Source organism: Paroedura picta, chromosome 2 (assembly GCF_049243985.1).
Source record: "Paroedura picta isolate Pp20150507F chromosome 2, Ppicta_v3.0, whole genome shotgun sequence".
NCBI classification, from domain to species: domain Eukaryota; kingdom Metazoa; phylum Chordata; class Lepidosauria; order Squamata; family Gekkonidae; genus Paroedura; species Paroedura picta.
In genome coordinates, this window is record NC_135370.1 from 126,284,840 (window position 1) to 126,308,896 (window position 24,057).

A 24,057-nucleotide genomic window follows, 5' to 3' on the forward strand; every position below is an offset into this window, starting at 1 on the left:
GCATACACAACACCATTCACTAGGACATTTGTGCCTCCCAGATAAGTGCCTGTTTCTCTTTGCAACTGTAGTGTGTGGGCAAAACAACTTCCCTTTGCATGCCATTTTTTACTTCCTCAAACCTGAAGGATATTAATTATTGGGAGATTTCTGGTAAAATTAGCAGAGTGCCTTAGTACAGCAAGTAAGTGCAGCATGGGCAGAGTGGATGTGGTCAGCAAACAAACAAAGGCATGTTCATCAATGTGATACTTAACTAATATAGTAACTATATATTAGAGAACTTAATTATATATACTTAGAGGTAAAGATAAGGTTCCTAGTTTAAACTAAATAGCTAGATGGAGAGAGATACTTGAGACATCTCCCTTCTATCATGTTGTGGGCTTGTGGGATGAAGGAGAAGAGAAAGAGACTGGGGAAACAGGAATTACCCTCTAGGGATAGTTCAGAGAGATTAAAGGTGGGTGGTCAGTGTTCCTGTCTGCCTCAATAACTCTGTGGTAAAGAGAGTTCCTGTTTACAGTCCCACAAGTCAGGAGGCATTGCACAGAGAACTGTTTCCAACAAAATCAACCTGTGAAGCTACCCTCATGGGCAGTTTGAAAAGAGGGTTGGGTGGGGGCAAGGGTTGATTTCAGAGTGGTTTCCAAGAGAATTGGACACATGTAAGCCTGGGAGAAGGGAATGGCAAACCACCATGCCAAGAAAATGCTAGAGGGCATCATCCCAAGGGTCAGACATGACTTGGTGCTTGCACAAGGGGATACCTTTACCTTTAAGCCTGAGAGGCTCAAATCTCCAACTGAATGGCTAACACAAAGTTCCACCAAACATAAAGAATCAGCCCTGAGTTCTATCTAGGACACATGTTAAATTAAATGAATATATGCTTATGGTAGAGCCTCTTGTGGCGAAGAACAGTAAGGCAGCAAACATGCAGTCTGAAGCTCTGCCCATGAGGCTGTGTGTTCAATCCCAGCAGCCGGCTCCAGGTTGACTCAGCCTTCCATCCTTCTGAGGTCGGTAAAATGAGTACCCAACTTGCTGGGGGGTAAACGGGAATGACTGGGGAAGGCACTGGAAAACCACCCCGTATTGAGTCTGCCATGAAAACGCTAGAAGGCATCACCCCAAAGGACAGACATGACCCAGTGCTTGCACAGGGGATACCTTTTCCTTTATGCTTATGGTAGTATCTGCTTTTTTGTTATTCTGAAGTTTCTCCATGTATCTGCAGTAAAAGGAATGGTCATTAATAAATATTCTCATTTACCCGAAACGTAGGTGTTTGACGCAGTAATTCTGTGTACACCCCCTATGCAGAACTCATATATTAAAACACTGATGAGTTGGTGTCTTAGGATCAATGTCCATCAGTGTGGAAACAGCCAAAAGTACGAGAAAAGTGGCCTCTGGCAAAGAGACAGAATCCTAGCATCTATTTTGTCTTCTGCCAGAAAATTCTGTCACTAACCACAACCAAAGCAAGAACAGACTACAGACAAGTGCAGTTTGCATCTTAGGCAGATTGCATCACAGATGGGTTCTCCTTTTGAATCAGCAAACTAATAGAAACATAGCAACATCTTTTTTGTTTGTTACAATATTTTAGGCACTTTTTCCCACATAGCTGGCTCAAGGTGGTTTACATATATGTTTTCAAGTACGTAGAATGGTAACAGAAATAAAAGCATAAATCAGCATTCTCATGTTTAAATAGCTCATATCCATAAACTAAAAACAACAAAACTGCCTCTATAAGAGTTTTATGTGCCTTCCTAACTGTGGACAAGGCAAGGACCGCTCTTGTATCATATGGTACCCTAATTCACTGGATTGCGGGAAAGTACTGAAAAGGGGTAGTCAACCTGTGGTCTACCAGATGTTCATGGACTACATTTCCCATGAGTCCCTGCCAGAAAACGCTGGCAGGGGCTCATGGGAATCGTAGTCCATGAACATCTGAAGGACCACAGGTTGACTACCCCTGCTCTAGAACAGCCTGCGGTTAATTAAACATCTCTATAGGAGGGAGAGAAGCTGTTGGGAAGAAAAAAGTTGACTCCCAGACTTTGACAGAGAGGGATGATACTCCTGATTTCCCTCCCAATTCTTTTAACAATAAGCTTTTAAATCACGTACACTTTTAAAAGTTAATTTAGTAATGCAAGTAAAGGACAGTTGTTTTGAAATTAATAGTCATTCCCAAAACATTACCCATACTGCTCTGTGAATTCGAGATCTGAAATATAATCCAGAGAGTTTGATCTATTCATTTTTATTTCTAATTGTGGATCATATTTATGTATCAAATTTGTATCCTGTTCCCTCTCCTTTAAATAGGCTAACATACAAAATATACCTGATAAAAACAATACAAAAGATACAATAAATAAACTTAAAAAATATAAAACAATTAAAAATCTATCCATTATCAAGTAGGCTTGTATAGTGAAGACACAGCTGAAGCATTCCAGCTGCCTGATGGCATCATCCAAAGGGCCCTAAAAGAGCAGTGTTGCATGTCCTGCAGAACCTAAGGAGATCCCACAAGGCATGCACCTCTTCAGGCAGCTGGTTCCACAGAGTGGGGCCACTACTGAGAAAGCCCTTGCCCTTGTTGACATAAAGTGGACAGTTCATGGACTAGGAACTTTCAATAAATGCTGTGATGAGAAGCTGGGGATGATCATGCTGGGGGAGGCAGTCCCAAAGTTATAAGGGTCTTGGGCTCTTTAGGGTTTTAAAAGTAAGTACCAACACTTTGAATTGGCATTGGAAACTAATTGGTTTTATATGTGCTGACTAAGAACAACACAGCCAACAGGTTTTCCCCAGGAAGCAAAGTATAAAATGGTCTTTGTTTCCCATTGCTGCTGTTTCTGGAAAGCTTATTTATTCTGGCTTCTTTCATTCATGACTCCATCTGCATAGGAATAGCAAGAGGTTATTTGGCAGGGACGGAAAGACTTGGAGTAACATCTTGTCAGCTGTAACATCTTGATGCTTGATTTCTATTTCTGCTGTAAGTATACAGCTTGTACATGGCCAGAGCAGTGAGAGTTTGCATATGAATGAAGGGCAAAAGCCAATTGTCACTTTGGGCTTTGGATGAGCCAGCCATTAAATCCAGGACCAGACAAAGGCATAAGGGTTTTTTTTGGGGGGGGGGGGATTTATATCATATTCTTTGTGGTCATAGGCCACTCTAGGTCTCTTAGGAGGGAAGAGTTAAGTACAATATTTAAAACAATTAGTATCTACTTAATTCATGTACTTAATGTACTTTTCATCTGTGGTATCTACTCCAACTGTAGTTAGAAGTGCAGCTCTTCTCTATTTGTCTCAGCATCTGAAATTAAGTATACTGCCACTAAATATGGAAGTTCCAATTAGTGATAATGTTCAACGGCCATATATGAAGCCTTTTACCCTTTAACGGAGTCCTAGACTTTGCTGGTTATCTATGGTGGTGTCCTTGTATTCATGGTAGCTTTCCTAATATTTGCTATACATTCTGAATTCCAACAAAAATAGCACTTTTAAGACCAACAAAGATTTATTCAAGGCGAGAGCTTTCGAATACATGCACTCTACCTTAGACTAAATGAACAACCATCATACCTGTTGAGATATAAGGCAAAAGCAAATTATTTTGCCCTATATATTGCCTTATATCTCCACAGTTCTGATGGTTATTCATTTAGTCTGATGAAGGGTGCTTGCACTCGAAAGCTCATGCCTTGAATAAATCTTTGTTGGTCTTAAAAGGTGCTATTGGACTCTATTTTTGTTGTGCTACTTCAGACCAATACGGCTACCCTCTAGTTATTGTAGATTTAAATAGCTGCCAAATATCCTGAAAAGTTATGATCTTTACTTTCTTTTTTGACTTCCAAAGGAATAAGCCTCTCCACTTTTGAGAGGGATGTTTTCTTTTCTGGAAATCACATGGTGGACAGAAATACTTAATAGTACAGTGGTCACTGTTAAAAAGTAGGTAAATAATGCTTACATTTTGTACCAGGTCCTAAGTATTGACCTGTACCAAATTCAGGTTTCAGGTTCCCTCTGCTCCAGTCACTACATGACTGACTGTTCCAAGACACAATGGCTTATGATATCTGAAAATGATGTTGCAGTGTTTGTCAACCAGAGAATGCTATTTACCCTGTCAATGTGAGAGTAGCTGGGGTCTCTGATTTTTGCAACATTTCCCACTTAAGTTATCTTCCTTCTTTCTTCTTCTGTCTTAAGATGGTCTGTCACATTCTGGCCATGCTGACAATAATATATTGTCAGTTTTAGGTTACCTGTCAGGCCTGGTATACTATGAAAGAGTTTCATCCTCCTATGTTTTCTATGTTTATATCCTTTTTAAAACTCAGATCAATACTAGCTCCAGTAGAATTTCTATCTGGGGATCACTGTGCTGATTTCCCTCACCAGATTTCTGAAATGTCTGATGTATCTGTGTTCACATTAAGCACTGAGCCCTCTAGCTCTCCTTTCATATATAAAGTAGATGTTCTACAATGGCCCTGCCCCTCTCCTCTTCAGTATTGCTCTCCTGTAATATGTATTTTCTGTTACTAATAGGTTGTTTACAATAGATTGTGGGGATTTTCAAAAGGAGGATTGTATTCTCCATACAATAAGAATGTTTAATGATTAGCAGTTAATGATGAAGGTGTCTCCACAAGGCCCACTTTGGTGCAGACAGGGATGGGGCGGGGGTGGGGGAGGGGGAATGAAGCATTAACAGTTTAAGCGTACTGTTACCTAGTATATTCCCAGGGTAATGGAGTGGTTGTGACTTCATCAGTGATGATAACAAGCCTCAAAGAGGCCAATTAAGATCTCTTGGTAGTAGTAGACAGTGTACCATATTCAGGAGGCCAAGGGTTGGCTCAGGGCCTAAACATGTCTCACTATGGGGGCTGATTTGGGGTGTTTTAAATTATGAAACAAAGCAAGGGCATGGCAGTTTAGCACAGGTTTCATCTCACATGGCGAACTATTTGATATCAAGTAAGTATTTGACCCCTGTGCCTGTCTTTCTGTCTAACCATGACCCCATATATTCTTGAACTGGCAAGTTGCCCTGATATGGATGGCATAGGCTAGGCTGATTTCCTTGGATCTTAGAAGCTCAGCAAAGTTGGCTCTGGTTAGTATTGGGATGGGAAACTACCAAGAAAATCAGCATTGCTGTGCAGAGGCAGGTAATAGCATACCACCTCTGTATGCCTCTTCTAAGTCATCAGGTTCCATAAGTCAGCTGCAACTACATTACTTTTCACCGCCTAATATATCTAATATATATATAAGGCAGTTAATATATCCTGTTTTCTACTTTTATGCCATTGGCTGCAGTTTCTCTCACTTCATTCAGTATTGGCCTCACTGTCATTAGTCACTCACAGTCACTCTCTTAATAGCTTGTCTTTTTATTCTTTCCCAAACGTCTTTCACATTTTGTTCTTTTGCTTTTCTTACGTTTTCCTATGCTGCTATATTATACTCCTCTTTACACTTTCACCTTTTATTTCCTGTAACCTTCCCGTTACAGGTTCCTAGATCACAAAAAAAGGGGGAGGGGAGATCACTTCATGGAAACAAAAGATCCCTTTACTGATTTCTTCTTATGTTAGGGAGTATGTAAAATATTGGACATCCTGGCACATGCCTTTATGCACAAAAGCCTCCACATTAGAATCGTACATGCAACATGGAGCTATGTATCAGTCCTAAACTTGCTCCCACAGCCAGCTACGAGGGTAATGTGCTTTACAAAGGTCCTGTGTAAGCCAGCATTTTATAATATTATTTTGGTTCTGAGTATACACTAAGCATTTAGACCAGGCTTTCTCAACCAGGGTTTCATGAAACCGTGGGGCTTCTTGATGGCCCTGGAAGGGTTTCCCAAAGGGGTGGGAGTCAATATTTTAACTTAAAAAAAAACCTTGTTAAACATCCTCCCTCCCAAAATGGCCAGTGATAGGCCTGGAGGGGGTGGGCATGTACACAGCTATGTCTCACGACCGTATTCTGCACTGCCATGTCACTTCCAGGGTTTCTTGAAGCCTGAAGAACGTTACAAGGATTTCTCAATGGTGAAAAAGTTGAGAAGGGCTGATTTAGACAAATAGGGGGAGACGAACAGTGTTCTTGGCACTGTATTTCATCTAATGCAAGACTAGTTTCCCACCCCCCACCCCGATATGCCATAAAAGGAGGGAGACATCTCAAATTAGTATGCAGATTATAATATTTTTTTTTGTTTAGAACATTTTTAGCAGGGACCTCTCACTTTCAGTATAATCTTCAAATAAACACAAACAATCCTTTTCTAGGCTTTTGTCAGCCAGGTAAAAGGCACTCCTAAATCCCTGTTCTGTTTTTGGGCATGTCATTTGGAGGATCTTTCTGCAGATCTGTGCTACTCTTGTTATATAATAATTTTTTCATATTTGACCGTCAATGTGATAAGATCAAGTGCTGGGAAACTTATTTACCAGGTCTTTATTCCCCCTCCCTATTTTCTTATAGGGTTCCTGCTGGGGACTTTGTGGAAGGATGGCAGCAGCAGAACCCCTGACTGCTTTCTCCCGATGGTACCTCTATGCCATTCATGGCTACTTCTGCGAGGTGATGTTCACAGCTGCCTGGGAGTTTGTGGTCAATTTCAACTGGAAGTTCCCAGGTGTCACCAGCGTATGGGCACTCTTCATCTATGGCACTTCCATCCTCATTGTAGAAAAGATGTATCTGTATCTGAAGGACAAGTGTAACATACTAGTGCGCTGCCTCATTTATACCCTTTGGACGTATTTATGGGAGTTCACCACTGGCTTCATTCTGCGTCAGTTCAATGCCTGCCCTTGGGACTATTCACAATTTGACTTGAACTTCATGGGCCTCATTACCCTGGAGTATGCTATTCCATGGTTCTGTGCAGCAATTATCATGGAACAATTGGTCATCAGAAACACCCTACGTTTGCGGTTTGATGAGAATGCTGAACCAGGGATTCCCACTGTTCCTATAACCTTGGCCAATGGCCATGTGAAGACTGAATAGAAACATAAGGCTGCACTTTGACTGAATGGACTCTCCTGCCCCCTTCATTAGAGATCTGTAATGATGGCTTCAAAAGCAAAACTCCTGCTTCCTGTATGATAAAGAAATCTCCTTTTGGAGGTGTGCATGAAAAAGTGGAACCAGTAGATTTTCTATGGATTTTACTTTTTTTGTTTTTTAAACTGCAAGTAGCACTGCCAGCTGCCTGCTGGCTAGATAGTTTCTGACTTGTAACTTACTATATGAACAGTCCTATTACCTGCATATGAAAAAAAGAGAGAAATGCTAATATAGCTTGTATGAAAACAACACACAAGTTAGTAAATTGGCTCAGATGCCCCTGTTAACTTAGTGATTGGCTTATATTCCATTAGGCAATATTCAGGTGCTTGCTTGCAACCAATACCTCCCATGGGACCTGAAATGCTGCAGGGTCACGAAAGAATCAACAGCTGTTGAGATAGCCCAAAAGTGGCAGTCTACTGGGGAGGTAGAATTTGCCCTCTTGTGTGCTCCTCCTAAGGCTTTTTATTGCACCATAGTGTGTGGTATTATGGTGCTGGACATCTTGCTGGATTTCTATTTTAAAAGATTACTTTTCAAATCATCCATTCTTGATGCTTGTTACAGAGCTTGTTCTCCCATTCCCATCTCTCTCTCCACCTCCCTCTCCCTCTCTCTTTTGAATAAAGACCTGTTCTGCTGGATTAATTTTATTGTACAAGCTGCATTTTGATCATGTGGCCAGAAGCGGGAGGAAAATGGCGGAAGTCTTCCCTGCTTCTTATCTTTACTCTTTGTAATTGAACTCAAGGGCTGCTTCAGGTCTAATTCTTTCTACCCCCCCCCTTTAGCCACTGTTCACATCACCAAGATCTTGCCACTGTTCACATCACCAAGATCTTCTCTCCTTCCCAAGGAGTTCTGTTCCCCATGGCACTGATGGACAATTGGGATGAAAGTGGTCATACAGCGGCTGGATTCATCAGGAATTGGAATCCTGAAGGACAGACTATATATTCCTTTTGTTTATTATTTTCAGTCTGCACTGATTTCACCTTATCTAAGTCAGCCTAGTGTTCTCCAGGTACTAATCGCAGTATTGGTAGTACAGCCGGTTCTCTTTGTGAGCAGCAGAACTGCCTTATAGTAGGGAGTACTATAGGATCCCTTTCTTCTGGATGAGCTGTGACAGCACAGCAAGGGCTGAAGGTTCCACTGTAGAGCACACTAAGTTTAAAGGAAGTGTGAAGGTCCCAAGCAGGTGCACAGCAAGACGTTATAATGAGAAAGATGGATGGTATCTGGTAGCCACCAAAGAATATCTCCTTTTGTTTTGAGGATTCTTGGGCTTTTTCAAGTAGCAAGCATATAATAAATAGCCTTAAGAGTACGGTATGCTATAACAAGGCCTCCTGGACCAGAAGAATTCCAAGTATCATTTGCACTGAATGGAATGGACTTGCACAAGCAATGAAGTGGGGTTTGTGACGTGAATGTCTTTATGTGGCTGCACAGCGTCTTCTGTTTTCTGTTAAAGACGTGGCTGATTGTTTGTTTGGCTGGCTATTGTTTGCTTTATCAGTCTGATAACAACTGTTTGTCGCTCCATTCTCAGAAGAAGAATGATACCCTGCCACTCTGGATGGGTTCTACATTTTCTTAGGAATAAGAATTGCATTTACTTGTCAGAGTATGATTGCTTTGTTCCTTCCCATTTCCCTCAGGTGTGATATCCATTGCAGGCGATGGATGGGCAGAGACAGTGGCCCCTGGAGCTCATTTACATCCATCCTGTAGACAGTAGGCTCCTGAAATACTCAGAAATGTCACCATACTTAGAGTCTTCATTTATCAGCCACGCAACGGTAGTCAACTTGAGGGGAAAATAAGATGGAGGGTCAATTTGTTGATGCCATTATTCTCTAAAGTCCTCTTTGTTGTTAATAGGGCATCCTGAATACTGTGAAAATAAGCATTCTCTTAGCTTTTCTCCTCTATAAGCATCTGTCCTGCACCCCAAAAGGCAAAAGTAATTTTTAAAGGTATTAGACGTTGCTGGATCATACCCACCTGACACCAAAAATATGGCATATTCTGTAAAAGGAATAGTGCAAGGAGGAAATCTGATATTCCTACACTTCCTGATAACCACTGGAAGAAAGCTTAAGGCAGACTATGTGCATTCTCACCACTAACTAGTCACCATGGACTTTCAAAAAGTTTGGAACACAGAATTCTGTTTGTTTTCCATTCCTGCCTTGGTCAATAGCACAACCATGTGCTCCTTTGCATCTGTATTCTTATATAGCACAGTAATGGCTGGATAACAGTCCTCTACACTAAAGAATGGCTTCTTGCCTTCAGCCTACGGACATGTACAAATGAGCTACATTTTCCCTCGGTGCATTAACATGGCACCACCTAAAGCTTATTTTATGCTATTATCTCTGATTGTACTCCGAGATGTGCCCTCAAGGGTCTGTAATTTTCACACAGAAGTGCACTTTATTTGCAGTTTGCACACCAGGAACTGAGCTGGGCCTCATATGGTCATCTTTCCCCATGTAGCCCTTGACAGATGTTCCACTGATCAATCAGCAATTGTGTTTTGCAGTATTTTGCAGTCTCTACCGGTTACTGCAGCAGACCCTGTAGACTCCTTATTCTTTTTGGAGGAATGCAATCCAGAGATTCTACCCATTTTGCTTCATTTACCTTGTTTTCTTTTTCATTTCAAGTGAAAACTACTGATGTTATTTTGCAGCTGGGTTGCTTAAACTACACAGCAGTGACAACCACATTGCTGCCAACAATTGCTTAGAAACTGTGCAGCAGAGGCAGCACTGGCGTATAAAACAGATAATAAAAACGCACACAATCCTCAGTTAAATATTTGCTTGTACATGTATCTTCCTCCGTAGATTAAAATTGCCTGTTTGAATTCACCAGCAATAAAAACTTGTGGTTTGTTTGGCTTTGCTTTCTCGCTTTCTCTCTCGGGAGAACTTGGGTTTATGCTTGCATTGCTGGCAAGGGGAAGAGGGGCTTACAGATTTGCCCCTGCACGGCTTTACACCTTTTGGTAGCACCTTCTTAAAAAGTGACACGTATGCACTCGATTTCTCTGTCTGTCACAATATATCAGCATATTTCCGCAATAATTTAGATAAATTGAAAGAAAGCTTCAGCATCCAGTTTTGCTGGCAAGGGCTGAATCTTGTACAATTCCTGCTTTTATTGGGCTTTTGAAGCACTATATAATTATTTTTTACTTCTCCATTAAAATGTTACCATCGCCTTTGAATCTACAGAACCGCTTCTTCCACTATGCCCCTTAAAGAACATTATGTTCTAGTGAACAAAATCTGCGGCCCTAAGGAATTCAAATTGGCCTCAACCACCAGCCTGGTGGAACACACTGCCGAATTAGACCAGGACCCTGCAAGGCTTTAAACCAGGGGTCGTCAAACTGCGGCCCTCCAGATGTCCATGGACTACAATTCCCAGGAGCCCCTGCCAGCAAAAGCTGGCAGGGGCTCCTGGGAATTGTAGTCCATGGACATCTGGAGGGCCGCAGTTTGACGACCCCTGCTTTAAACAGTTCCACAGGGTCTGCAAGGCAGAGATGTGCTGCTAGGCATAAGGCTGAAGCCTAGAAGCAACTTTATAGTTTAGTGGCCTCCCTACCTATAGCCCATCTAGCTCAAGTCCACCTGAGGGAATATTTTAATCCTTCCCATCTTTTCCTCCTGGGATGTGGGGGCTGGAATCAACTTGTCTAGTTAGTAATATTTGATTCTTATTGTTTTAAAGTTAAGCTTAATATTTAAAATTCCTATGCATTTTAATTTTACATTTCCTATGTATTTTTGTAAGCCACCCTGAGCTTCTGGGAAATGGTGGGGGTATAAATGCAAAATTAAAATAATCAGATACAACAAAGTTTAGACTAACTGTGGTTAATAAATCTTAACTGAGCACACAAACCATAATTAGCTTAACAAACCACTGTTTGGCAGATACTCTGCTGGGGCGGGGCTCATGGTAATTGTAGTCCATGGACATCTGGAGAGCCACAGAGTGGTGTGGGGGTTAGAGTGTTAACATCTGGGATTGGGGAGGCCCAGGTTCAAACAGCCACTCTGCCATGAAAGCCTGCTGGGTGGTCTTCTCAGCTTTACCTGCTTCTCATGGTTGTTGTGAGGATCAAATTGAGGGGGATAATGCAAGCTAGGGTTGCCCCTCCAGATGAGGCCTGGAGGTCTCCCAGAATTAGTTGATCTCTAAATGACAGAGATCAGTTCCTGTAGAGAAGATGGCTGCTTTGAAGGATGAACTTTATATTACTAGATGTAAAGCCCATTGTACTTTTAAATACAACAGGTGCTAGAAAGGGGGGGAGGAAGGAAGGAGGCCTTTTGGGCCTGGGCGGGAAGGCCTGCTTCCCCCTTGCCCCCTGGCGGCAGCCCGGCCTTCCCCCAGGTCTAAAATCACACCCATGGCCTCTTCAAGGCCCCGGGTATGCTTCTGGGCCTGGGGGAAGGCCTCCTTCCCCCGCCGGCATCAGCCCAACCTTCCCTCCAGGCCTAGAAGCACACCTGGGTGTGCTTCTGGGCCCGGGGGGAAGGCCTCATTCTGCACTCATGCGGTGGTGCCGCTTCCCCATCGCTTTCTGGACTGTCCTGGTGAGGGCCCAATCAGAAGGCACTTAGTACCTTCGGGTTGTGTCCTCACCCAGACCGGCTCCACCCCCTCCCCGCCCACTTAGGCCTAAGCCTTTTATTTAACAGTGACCTTCTGTTAAAGATAACCTGCTGAGATCCCCTCTTTCCAAGTACTGCCCTCCCCCAGGCTCCAGGCTCAAATCTCTAAGCATTTCCCAACCTGGAGTTAGTAACTCTAATGCAAGCCACTATAGGTCCTCACTGGAGAGTAAACTGGGGTATAAACTTCTAAATAAATAGATAGTGATCCTTTCCCCCCCCCCCCCCTGGGTTCTACACCCTGATTTTCAGATTCTTTCTACAGAAGCAAGTTAAAAATTTGAACTGCAGATTTTTATCATTAACATATATTCCAGCCAAAGCTAATCATAGCAGTGATGGGTGAACACATGAAGCTGCTTCATGCTGAATCAGACCTTTGGTCCATCGAATTCAGTGTTGTCTACTCAGTGGCTTTCCCAATGTCTCAGGCAGAGGTCTTTCATGTCACCTATTCCCAGATGCTTTTACTGGTGATGCTGGAGATTGAAGCGAAGAGCTTTGGCATGTCAAGGTTTCTCTTCCACTGAGCCAGAACCTCTCCCAATCATTAGTGACCTTATGCAGAGTTACCCTAGTCTAAGCCCATTGATGTCAATATGCTTGGAAAGGAGTAACTCTGAATTGCACTGTATGTCTTGCTAATGCCAACAGGACAGGTTGGTCATAACTAACATAAACTATTACTTTCAATGGAATTTAACTTTAGGGAGACTGCAAAACAGACCAAAGCCCAAATATTTCTACACAGTAGAAAGGTTAACACAGTCATAGCTGCTAATGTGATGAGAAGAGGTACAGAACAGCACAGTCTGCAGCAACATCATATTGGAAAGGATAGCATTTATGGCTCCATGCCTCAGGGACTGAAATTTGAGTTGAGCCAGTAGATCGTGTCTCATATTACAATTTTAAATCTCAGACAGTGCCAGACAGCAAATATGTGTATGTCCATTCACTAAGAGAAAGCAGCTGATAATCTGGCCTGGGAGGAGAATGGCAGACTCTCAGTCTGTTACGGAAGATGCAAAATTGCTGCTAGAGATGCGAGTTTTGAATAATTCATCTTCCAAGCCAGTGTGGTGTACTGGTTAAGAGCAGAGAACTCTAATCTGGAGAAGTCTCATTCCCTGCTCCTCTGCATAAAGTCTGCTGGCTGACCTTGAGCCAGTCACAGTTCTCAGAACTTTCTCATCCCCACCTATCTCACAAGGTGTGTTGTGGAGAAAGGGAGATTGTAAACCATGTTGAGACTCCTTAAGATGGAGAAATGTGGGGCATAAAACCCACACACATCAGATTTCTTATTCAAATACCATTATTGGGCCTGTACCACAGCCTCAAAATTTAGAGTTTATTTACTGGCATGTAATGTGTTTTATCCATTCAGGCAGATACTGGTGTGTTAACCCAGCTTATACCATATAACCCGGCATATATATATATATATACATATATATACACATACATACACATACACACACACACACACACACACACATATATATATATATATAAGGTAAAGGTAAAGGTATCCCCTGTGCAAGCACCGAGTCATGTTTGACCCTTGGGGTGACGCCCTCTAGCAGACTCAGACTCAATACGGGGTGGTTTGCCAGTGCCTTCCCCAGTCATTGCCGTTTACCCCCCAGCAAGCTGGGTACTCATTTTACCGACCTCGGAAGGATGGAAGGCTGAGTCAACCTCGAGCCAGCTGCTGGGATTGAACTCCCAACCTCATGGGCAGAGCTTTCAGACTGCAGGTCTGCTGCCTTACCACTCTGCACCACAAGAGGCTCATATATATATATATATATATATATATATATATATATATATATATATATATATATATATATATATATATATATATATATATATATATATATATATATATATATATATATATATATATATATATATATATATATATATATATACACACACACACACACACACACATATACATATACATATACACATACATATACACATACACATACACATACACATACACATATACATATACATATACATATACACACACATATATATATATATATATATATACATATATATATATATATATACATACATACATACATACATACATACATACATACATACATACATACATACATACATATATATATATATATAACCCCAATAAAAACATACAATAAAACATATAGAATATATCATACATAAATCCCCAGACAATGGAACAAGATGTGATAAAAACTCAGTTCATATCTACTCTACCCCTTGGTAACCCACTTGAGGAGGAGGGAGGACTGAGGGTGCCAGATGGAGTACGCAACTGCCGTTGTAAGGGGGGCCAGATCTTCCATGCGGCCCAGCCTCATCCCACGACCTGCTGGAAGAGCTCCATTTTGCAGGCCATGCAGAACACTGAGAGCTCCCACAATATCTTATTGGTGGGTGTCAGGGTCTTAGTCTGCTTAGGCCGATGTCAGCCAGGTCTTTGTGGATGGACAACTCTGTTTTCAATGAGCTTTCCATAAAGAAGAGCAACTTGTCTTTGGAGGTGCGAGGGAACAGTGTGGTGTAGTGGTTAAAGAGCAACAGACTCTAATCTGGAGAATCAGGTTTGATTCCCCACTCCCCCACATGGGTGACCTTGGGCTCACCGCAGCACTGATAAAGCTATTCTGACAGAGGAGTAACATCAGGGCTCTCCCAGCCTCACCCACCTCACAGAGTGTCTGTTATGGGGAAAGGAAAGAGAAGGCGATTGTAAGCCACTTTGAGACTCCTTTGGGTAGAGAAAAGTGGCATATAAAAAGCAACTCCTCCTCCTCTTAGAGCTGTTCTTAGAGAGCAGTTCCCAGAGTTTACCTATCTCACAGGTGACTGTAAGTTGCTTTGAGACTCTTTCGGGTAGTGAAAATCAGGGCATAAAAACCCACTCTTCTTTCCCAGATTCTAGTCCAACACACTAACCGCTATGTCATACTGGTCCCATGGCCTATTTAAGTGAATTCTCTTGACGATGTTAGTGAAGTATGTTAGTACTAGGGAATAAAGCCCATTTATAAAAATGGGCAGAGGTTGGGCATAGTGAGAATGGGGCTCGGAGAATGTTGGAAGGAGGAGGCGGGGTAGCATTGGGCGACAGGCAGTCGTGGAAATGGAGGTAGCGGCGCAGGGTGGGCTGGGGGGATGGGGCGAGTCATCGGGAGGCGAAGGACGCGTTCTCGGGGATCTGGGCATGCGTGCAGGAGCGTGGGGGCGGGGTGCTTGGAGGGAGGAAGTGAGTTGGGCTCTGCAACCAGGCATGCGCGTGAGTCTGCGTATGCCCGGTTCATTCCAGGGCTGGTGGAGCAGGCGGGCAGAGCAGGGCGGCTGGGGCCAGCGTCGGCGAAATGGGAAGGAAGGGGCTGGGCTGCGGAGGATCGGGGAAGGTGAGCGTGGTGGCGGCGAGGGTGGATCGGCATAGGAAAGGGGTGGTGGGGAAGGGCGGGGACAGGAGCTGGGAGTTATGTGGCGGCTGGTTGTTTGGGCCTTGTGTCGGGGTGGGAAGGGGTCTGGGTAGTGTGGTGGGGTGATCGGTCGGCGGCAGGGTGGGTGATTGTGTGGTTGGGGGGGTGTTGGAAGTGTGGGAAGCGTTGGCGGGATGGGAAGGGGTCTGGGGAGGGTGGGAGGGTGATCGGACGGTGTGGGCGCGGGTGAGTGTATGTGTGCGCGAAGCGGGGTGCGGGGAGGGTGGGGGGTTAGCAGGCGGCGTGCAGGTGGGTGAGTGTGTACACAGTTGTTTTAAGGGTGGAATCGGCGGGGATGCAGGAAGGGGTGTGTGGATGGAGGAGGGCAGTTGTCGCATCGCGGGCCTGTAGTATGGGTAGGGGTGGGTGGGAAAGGAGCCAGGAGGCCGCGTCTTCGACGCGCCCCCCCGGCTCCTTTCCCAAGGGCACTGGGAAGGCAGGAGGACTCCCCATGAGTGAAAGCAGTGTGTCCTTCGGCATGGCGAGTCCCCTGACGGGCGAGGCTGGGGCAAGCGGCTACTGGGGAGGCGCTCTTTGCGCGCCTCCCCAGTTGAGTGGCACTCGGAGGGGCGAATCAGGAGCCGCTTCGCGGCTCCTGATTCCCCCCTCCGAGTTTTTATCACAGACAGAGCCCGCCCTAACTCCTCCCTAATAGCCCTTAGGGCTTTATTTAATCCGCTCCGCAGGAGCGGTTAAAGATGGAGAGTCTTCAAGCCATTTGAATTTGCTCCCTGCAATTTGACCCCCAGCATAACAATACCATCAACCCCAAAGTGCGATGTCAACCACCCATTCAAAATGCAGGCTATGACTACTCTAGTATTCTCCAAACACACAACAACAACAAGAAGGTTGCCACTCTATGAAAGGATGTATTTCATTGTTTTGTCCACTGTAGAAATAGTCAAGTATGGCATTAACACAAGAGTAGTTTTAGCAATACGGGGATATGTGGCAAGTACATTGTGGTTTAATAAGAATATTGTCTGATGCCCCAATTTTGGTGCACTGGGAGTCCAACCATACCAATATTTATTTGAAAATAAGTCCCACTGGTTTCAATATAAGTATGCATAGCACTGCAGCATATATGTTAATTTTTAGTTTTTTAGTTTTGTATAATTAAGGGTATTATGGGCTTTTATGCTGCATTTTTATTGGTTTTATGTGTAAACCACCCCGAGACAACCTGTTGTAAGGGGCGGTATAAAAGTCTGAGGAATTAATCAATCAATCAATCAATCAATCAATCAATATGATGGATTTCACCCCCAAATGTGAGCGTTCTCATCAGGATATAAAGGGGGTACTTATGATTTCCCTCAGTAGGCCTTCAGGCATCCCAGAGGGTTGCAGTTTTGATGAAGGGAACAGAATTTTGAGGGAAATTTTTACTGCCACCCTAAACATCAACCCAATCTATTTAGGGCCCATTGCTGCTGCTTTTGGGTGCCAAATAATTTTTCTGGAGCCCCAACCACAAAGTATCCAGTTACTGGAAATTAAGCTATGGGATATTTGTAAATTTCTGAGCTTTAAATATGAACCTGAACATATTGTCTCTGTACCAAGAGTTCCAAAAGGTCCTGCTTTTCTCATCTGATATCCTTACATTAGTACCCAGTGTTCTGTGGAAAGTGGTTTAACTCCTAGGGGACAGCCTTTCTCATGATGTGTGACTATGGGGGGGATGTGTCTGGCAGACTGGCCATGTTCACCAAGCTTGTGGGAATGAGTGCTGTTGTTCTGCTTAGTTTTGTTTTTAATGCAGTTCCATAAACAACCATATGACAGGCAAGCAGTTCTTTTGCTTTCATTAGATTCAGGCTTATATATTAAACTTCCTACCTCCAGTTGTGGTCATCTCTACTTTGGTGCCTTTAATTATGGCACTCTGCTTGCTGTACTCCCAAAATGAATATATGCTATATCCATTGCCGCTCCAATCATTGCAAAAGCTGAGCATCGCCAGACTGATGAATTTGGTTGGGCAGACCTTGTCTCTTTTTGAATGTTCTAGTCTCCCATGAAGCTTCTGAAGCTTCCTTGTAAAGCACATTCCCATTTAATCTGTGCAGTTTACAGACTGCAGTTCCCAGTTGGCAAAAGGATTTACTGGCAATGCTGTTAAGAGTGGTCTCTGAAAACTCGGCTCTGTTTCCCATCTGTTGTGTGCCATTATGGTCAAAGGCCAGAGAAAACAGGTGAAATGGCTGCTGGATACCACAAAAACATCAAATATCACAGTTCCGAGCACCTGATAAAAAGAATCTTGCTTGGAGCAACATGGAGGTGCTATTTTTGGGAGTAAGAACTCTTTTCAAACTGGGTTATTGTTTTGTGTCAAAGCTTCTGCTGATCTGATATAGGATTCTGCAGTGGCTGAGATGAAAACTTGATGGTTGAGTTGCATTCATATTTAGCTCAGTGCATGTGGCAGGCTGTGTCAGAACATTCTAGTTGTTATAGCACATAACAAGATATTATAGGCACAGTGTGGAATGGTACAGAGGAAAATAGTTAAGGAGATGGCAGGTTAGATACCTGATGAAGTCATGTATCAAGTGCAGAGGTATCCAAAAGACGCAGTTTTTGTCCTTCCCAAACTAGTCAAGGCTCTAGCAAAAAAACAAAACAAAAAACAAATCACCTGTTTGACCATTTATGGTCCATAATTGGTCAATTTATTTATAATAGGATATCTGGTAAGGTAGGTGGTTATAGCTGCTTTGGAGATCATTCCATAGGCCCTAGCTCAGGAGGAAATCCTCCGTAACCCAAGGCTATTTGGGATTCACAGTGTAGGCAGAGTTACACCTTCTAAATCCATTGACTTCAATAGTCATAAAAGGGTGTAGCACTACTTAGTATTGCACTGTATATCGATTCCTTTAGCTTCTGTGAGTTCCACCCCTGGGGCTCTGGTTCTCATGAGATCTGCAGGTCTCACAGAAGCTCCTAGTTGCAGCCTACAGCACCAGCAGCTGGCTCAATGCTCAAGCCAGGGTCAGGGTTGATCACAAGGTCCTAGCATTGCAGAGAGCACCCCCCTCCCGTGCCTGCAGTTGAATAAGCCCTGTTGCTGCTCTGTGGGCATGGTCTTACCTGTCAACTGTGTGATGGAATCTTTGGGACTGGAGGTACCTACCACAGTGAACCTGGGGCAGAATATTCCCTTTCTTGCAAATTTCTATATATCTGTGCAAATTTGTGTGCCTGACCCTAAGAAACAGAACCATTCCCCTCCCCCTGTTAAAATCATAATAAGGTGAGGGAGAGAGATGATAAATGGGCAGGAGGGGAGGAAGAGGAGGGGAGGGGGAGCCACAAGGAAATAGAGAGGAGGGGGAAGAGCAGTGTCTTAATTTTGTTTCTGATTCATCTAAGGCAGGGGTAGTCAACATGTGGTCCTCCAGATGTTCATTGACTACAATTCCCACGAGCCCCTGCCAGTGAACACTGGTGGCGGCTCATGGGAATTGTAGTCCATGGACATCTGGAGGACCACAGGTTGACTATCCCTGATCTAAGGTCTTCAGGGGAAGCCTCCTTCCCCAATGTTTTCATGTTGTTTTTCATTCTGAGAAATATCACATATCCAAGTAGGAAAGTATAGAGGGAAATAAATAAATCTTGTCTTTCCAATAAGTTAGCTGTCTGTTGAAACTGAGTTTTATTAATCCCCATTGAGTCACCTCACAGCTGAAACACTGAATGCTTCAAACAAACATCACTGTATATTAGAAGCTGAGTTCAAATGCTGCTAGAAGACTTCCAATCTTTTCAATTATCTCAGTTCCAGGAGTCCAAAAATACCCAAAATATTCTAGAAGTCCAAAATACTGCAAAGATGACTGAGTCCAGATTGGTTTATAAAAAGGGAATAAAAAGAAAAAGATAAGTTAGGGTTGGTTGACTTTATCAACACCCCCCCCCATCTCAACTGCCCTTGATATTCCCTGAACCCAGGTGGAAACCTTTTATCAAGCCCATGTCTTCTCCTATCAGTCGGGTCTCCCCAATGCGGGAGAGGTAAGGATAGAAAAGTAAATTCCCTCCTTTTCTGTCATTTTCACCCCATGGTAAGAAATGACTGGAGTCTTTGAAAATGGTCCCTATCAGATCACCATATCCCCAGGAAGCCTCTTTAAACTTTCTATATATCTCAGTGCTGATTTGTGTGCCTGATCCTAAGAAACAGATGAGTTGAGGTTGTATATATTCTCCCTGAATATGACTATAATTTTAAAAACCAAAGGTTTACTGAACTATGGGTTTGCAAAAGCAGCTCCCAACTGAATATAAATAGCATACACGGCAGCAGCTCCGATGACTGGGCTACACCATTTTAGTTGTTATTAATTATTTACTGCTATCAGTCAATGCAGTACTCCAGGAAAGGGAATAAAACAGATCCTTACTGATACAGCTAGCAAGATGGAAACTGGAGCAAGAGAAAAGGCAGTACCAGAGAAAGGGGTGAGAGGGGAGGAAAAGGGTAAAATAGATCAGAAATGTAGGCTGTGGGAACTTGATTGTCCCCTGGAGGAGTAAAATTCTTCCCCAAGTTTAAACAGAGCTTTCCTGTATTGCATTTTATGTTGGGATGATCTTAGAAATGGACTGGGAACTTTAACTGGGACTACCCAGGAAAAAAAATGGGCTGGTATTCAGTATTAGTGAGCACCATCACCAAAAAGTCCTGGGTTTTAAGATTAATTCAAAGTACTAACTTTTACCATCTTAGGCTCTACCTGGCAATTTGTGCAAGATGGGGAAGGAGAAAACTTATGGTGTGGAGACTGGTGACTGACTTCCTTGGCTTGATGATTCTGGGATGATGAGCATGATCTGGAAGGGCTGTCATTATGGGGAGGGGGTAATGCTCTAACATTGGTTCTAAAACAATATGTTGGAGGTAAATGCTAGAACATTACTCAACACGATAACTTCAATTACAGATTGTAACAGAAGTGCAGATGCAGGTCTCCCAGTGTCAATGGGCAATTGGCAACCCTACCGGGTACCTTGCCTAAGAGCCGGATAAAAAAATCCTCTATAGTTACCTCACCCTCACAGTTAAATAGTTGGGCTGTGCAGATTGTTTGCCAGGAGGGATGAAATAGTTACTTTTCACATCCATTTACAGTGGTTCCAGCTGTAGCTGGTTAAGGTAGTACAGGGAAGAGAATGCTTGGGGAGGCAAAAGGCTTTGGCCCATCTCTATCAACAGCACATACCAACGTTACTAGTTCCAGTGGCAGAAGGATCAGGCTATTAATTGTGGGGTGAAGCTTTGGGAAAGGGATTTTTTGTGTTAAGGTTGTCAATAGTAAGGTAAAGGTATCCCCTGTGCAAGCACCGAGTCATGTCTGACCCTTGGGGTGACGCCCTCTAGCGTTTTCATGGCAGACTCAATACAGGGTGGTTTGCCAGTGCCTTCCCCAGTCATTACCGTTTACCCCCCAGCAAGCTGGGTACTCATTTCACCGACCTCGGAAGGATGGAAGGCTGAGTCGACCTCGCTGTTAAAAGAGGCATAACAGGATGTTACCATTTGGGGTTATTGATTTCCATTTCATGAAATATTTCAAGTGCCTATTAAGCCTCTATTAAAATGCAGGACAATTCCCCCCCTCCCCCTAGCCATTGGCAATCCTAGACTTCTGTTGAACTTCTGAAAGTGTGTGTTTGGGAGGTTAGTTTAATGTATATGCAGGGATGTAGATTTATGGCCCTATAGGAATCCAGGTATATAGAAAGTAAGCTGCTAACCACCATGATCTTTCCCTTAACTGGGACTCAGTACTGCAGTCTGGGATGGCACCTGCTTTTTAAGAAACAAAACAAGAACTATCTGAAATCAGGATTTGTTCAGGTAAGTCATCACCTGTGATCTGTTTTCAAAATAACCATAGTTAAAATAAACCATTATCTGGTGCTACTAGTCTGATGAGCTGAAACATGTGGCCTTCCAAAACAGATCTTTTCTTGCTAGGGTTGCCAACTTCTAGGTGGTGGCTGGAGATGTCCCAGAATTACAGCTGACCTCCAAATTAGAGAGCTTAGTTTCTCTGGAGAAAAATGGCTGCTGTGTAGGCTAGACTGTAGGGTATTGTAGCCCACTAAGGTCCCCCTCCTAACCCCACCCTATTAAGATACCACTTCCAATCCTACAGGGATTTCCCAACCCTGAGCTGGCCCCTTGCCCCAACTATTGCTTCCTACCACCACGCTGAGTGGCAGCAGGATAAAAGAAAAAATGGATGTGAACCAACAGTATAATATCACATTTCGATTTTACCATAGAATTTCAGCCAGTTCCTAGAGAGGCATAATGTCACTTACAAGATTTCCCAGATGTGGTCACATCATCAGGAAACATGTCTCATGTCCCCCTCTCCTAAGGGTGCCAGCCTCCAGGTGGAACCTGGAAATCTCCCAAAATTGCAGTTGCTCTCCAGATGACAGAAGTCAGTTCCCCTGGAAAAAGTCTACTTTGCAGGGAGAATTCTATGGCATTATACCCTGCTGAGGCCCCTCCCACTACCCCCCCCCAGTTTTGTCCCCAAATCTTCAAGAAGAAGAAGAAGAGTTGTTTTTAATATGCTGCTTTTCTCTACCAGGAGATTCAAAGCAGCTTACAATCGCCTTCCCTTTCCTCTTCTCGTAACAGATACCCTGTGAGGCTGAGAGAGCCCTGATATTACTGCTGGGTCACAACAGCTCTATCACTCAGGGCTGTGATGAGCCCAAGGTGATGTGATGAGCCCAATGAGTGAGGAATCAAACCTGGTTTGCCAGATTAGAAGCCGCCACTCTTAACCACTACACCAAGTTGGTGTAGTTTCCAGTCTGGAGCCTGCAGTCATAGTGCCCCTCCCAGTCTCCTGCTTGCTGCCAGGTGCGACAGCCCTGATAACTCTCCTTCTTGATGCTCTCAGAAACAGATTTCACCTTCTCCCTCTATGTCAGGCTCATACTCTCCCTATTTAGAGTGTCAGGCTAGAATCTAGGAACCTTAGGTTTGAATCCCTACTCTGCCATGGAAGTGTGATGGGTCAGTCACAAACCTACCCCCAGGGCTGTGGTAAGGATAAAAACGATTAGAGAAGGACAATGTAAACTGCTTTGGATCCCTATGGGGGAGAAAAGTGGGGTATAAATAAAACAGATATTTGATAAAAACAAATTGTACCTGCTCTGAGATCAACGGTGTTTGTGCCTATCTCTCATTACTCAGTAAACACCTCTCCTGAACTACTCATGCCCCCAAACAGCCCTTTGTCCTTCTCAAGCTATTGCTAGGAGACATAGGCTTATAGTCATAATAATATGACAGATAAGGAAGGCATGACGTCATACGTTATGGTATGTTTACAGTATGTCTTCCTCATGTAATGACCTGGCACACTATGGAGCCCACAGCAAAATCCTTCTCTGCTTCTTTTACTTGTCAGTTGAACAAACAGTGTGAAGAGTGTTGCTCTTTCTGGGATGAGAAATGAACGTTCTGTGACCAGAAAGCTGGAACCCATTGTCTAGTCTGCTACTAGAGGCCCTCTTCTAGGCTTTACCTTCTGTGCTTCTACTTGAGGAGGCAAGACACAGACCAGAGACAAGGGTTGGGTTTCTGTGTGTGTGATGATACCTGGCCTTTAGAATGCCCCTCCCCCATGCTGGTACCTCCTTTATTTATTGTCCATTAGCTTCAGGATGAAAACATTTCTATTTACCAAGGCTTTTAATAGAAATGTTCCACCCACTGGCTTTCTTTTGGCCAAGGAAAAATTGGTAGGAGTGATTTCTGAAGGAAACCTGGAGGTGACATCAGTCCCCTCTTGGAATTGTCATAGAGTTTCTGGCAATTCCTAGAGAGGTATGACATCACTTCTAGGTCTCAACTGTAGTTCTTTGAATATTATTCTGTTAAAGGGATTGTATTTAGGCTAAGAACAGGGATGGACATGAATCACATTTTTGCAGTTCAGTTCATGGTTTGTGGCTAAACCAAGAACTGATACACCAGTTCACAAACCAAACCTGTTCATATTGGTTTGTGAGCCATTTCCCCAGTATTTTCATTGGGGAGCAGAAAGCTGCAGGTTAAATGAATCAGAGCCATTTAAAACCCTGTTTCCAGCTCCCTGCTGTTTTTCACAGGGATCAGAACCCCCTACTTTCTCCTCTCGCCACTCAGCTGTTTCATGTAAAAACCTTCTGCTCTTCATGAACCACCACAAACAAACTCAAAATTTGTGGAGGTTCCTGGTGGCTTTTCAGTCTGTGAACATTGCTTCATGAACCACAAACAGGCCCATGAACTTTAGTTTGTGAGTTGGTTTGTACACATGACTAAACAAGAATATCCTCCCCTTCAGTCTTCCAGTAGGAGACATATTATAGCCAAGAAAGCATTTCACACTTTGTATTAGAGGATAGTAACATTAGTCATGAATCTGGGACTGTACAGGAAGTCCATGCATCAGCACCTGTCCCCTTGTTTTGCAGCAGATGCACTATAATAGTCCACACAAACAGAATAGATAGGACAACAAGGTTATCTCAGCAAAATATCCCATAGGAACCGCAGAGCTACGATAACATTTATCATCCATCAGCTTTTCTGCAAATATCTTGCAGCAAAGTAAACAACTATGCTGCACTTTTAGTGTGCATGTGATGCTGTACATTTTTCCCTT

General features: G+C 43.4%; 2 protein-coding genes across 14 annotated transcripts in view; one reads left to right on the forward strand and one right to left on the reverse strand.

The window, feature by feature from the left end:
- The window catches only part of TMEM229B (transmembrane protein 229B), a 56,224-nt gene extending 46,159 nt beyond the window's left edge, over window positions 1-10,065 (forward strand). For 7 of the 8 annotated variants that reach the window (XM_077322560.1, XM_077322561.1, XM_077322553.1 and 4 more), the window contains one exon: window positions 6,556-10,065. In XM_077322560.1, the coding sequence (XP_077178675.1) occupies window positions 6,583-7,086 (504 nt within the window). In that variant the 5' untranslated portion in view covers window positions 6,556-6,582 and the 3' untranslated portion in view covers window positions 7,087-10,065. Of the gene's footprint in view, window positions 1-4,843; window positions 5,035-6,555 lie in introns of those variants that run through there. The other variant, XM_077322555.1, reaches the window with a different exon arrangement.
- LOC143830273 (uncharacterized) overlaps window positions 1-22,642 on the reverse strand; it is a 66,838-nt gene extending 44,196 nt beyond the window's left edge. For 4 of the 6 annotated variants that reach the window (XR_013228399.1, XM_077322566.1, XM_077322564.1 and 1 more), the window contains exons 1-2: window positions 22,554-22,642; window positions 17,900-17,973 (exon numbers count right to left, since the gene is read on the reverse strand). Coding sequence is in view for 3 of the 6 variants with exons in the window: in XM_077322566.1 (XP_077178681.1) it covers window positions 17,900-17,912 (13 nt within the window). In the remaining 3 variants the exon portion in view is untranslated. Of the gene's footprint in view, window positions 1-17,899; window positions 17,974-20,849; window positions 20,881-22,553 lie in introns of all 6 variants that reach the window. The other 2 variants (XM_077322565.1, XM_077322563.1) reach the window with 1 other exon arrangement.
- Window positions 22,643-24,057: the final 1,415 nt, after the last annotated feature.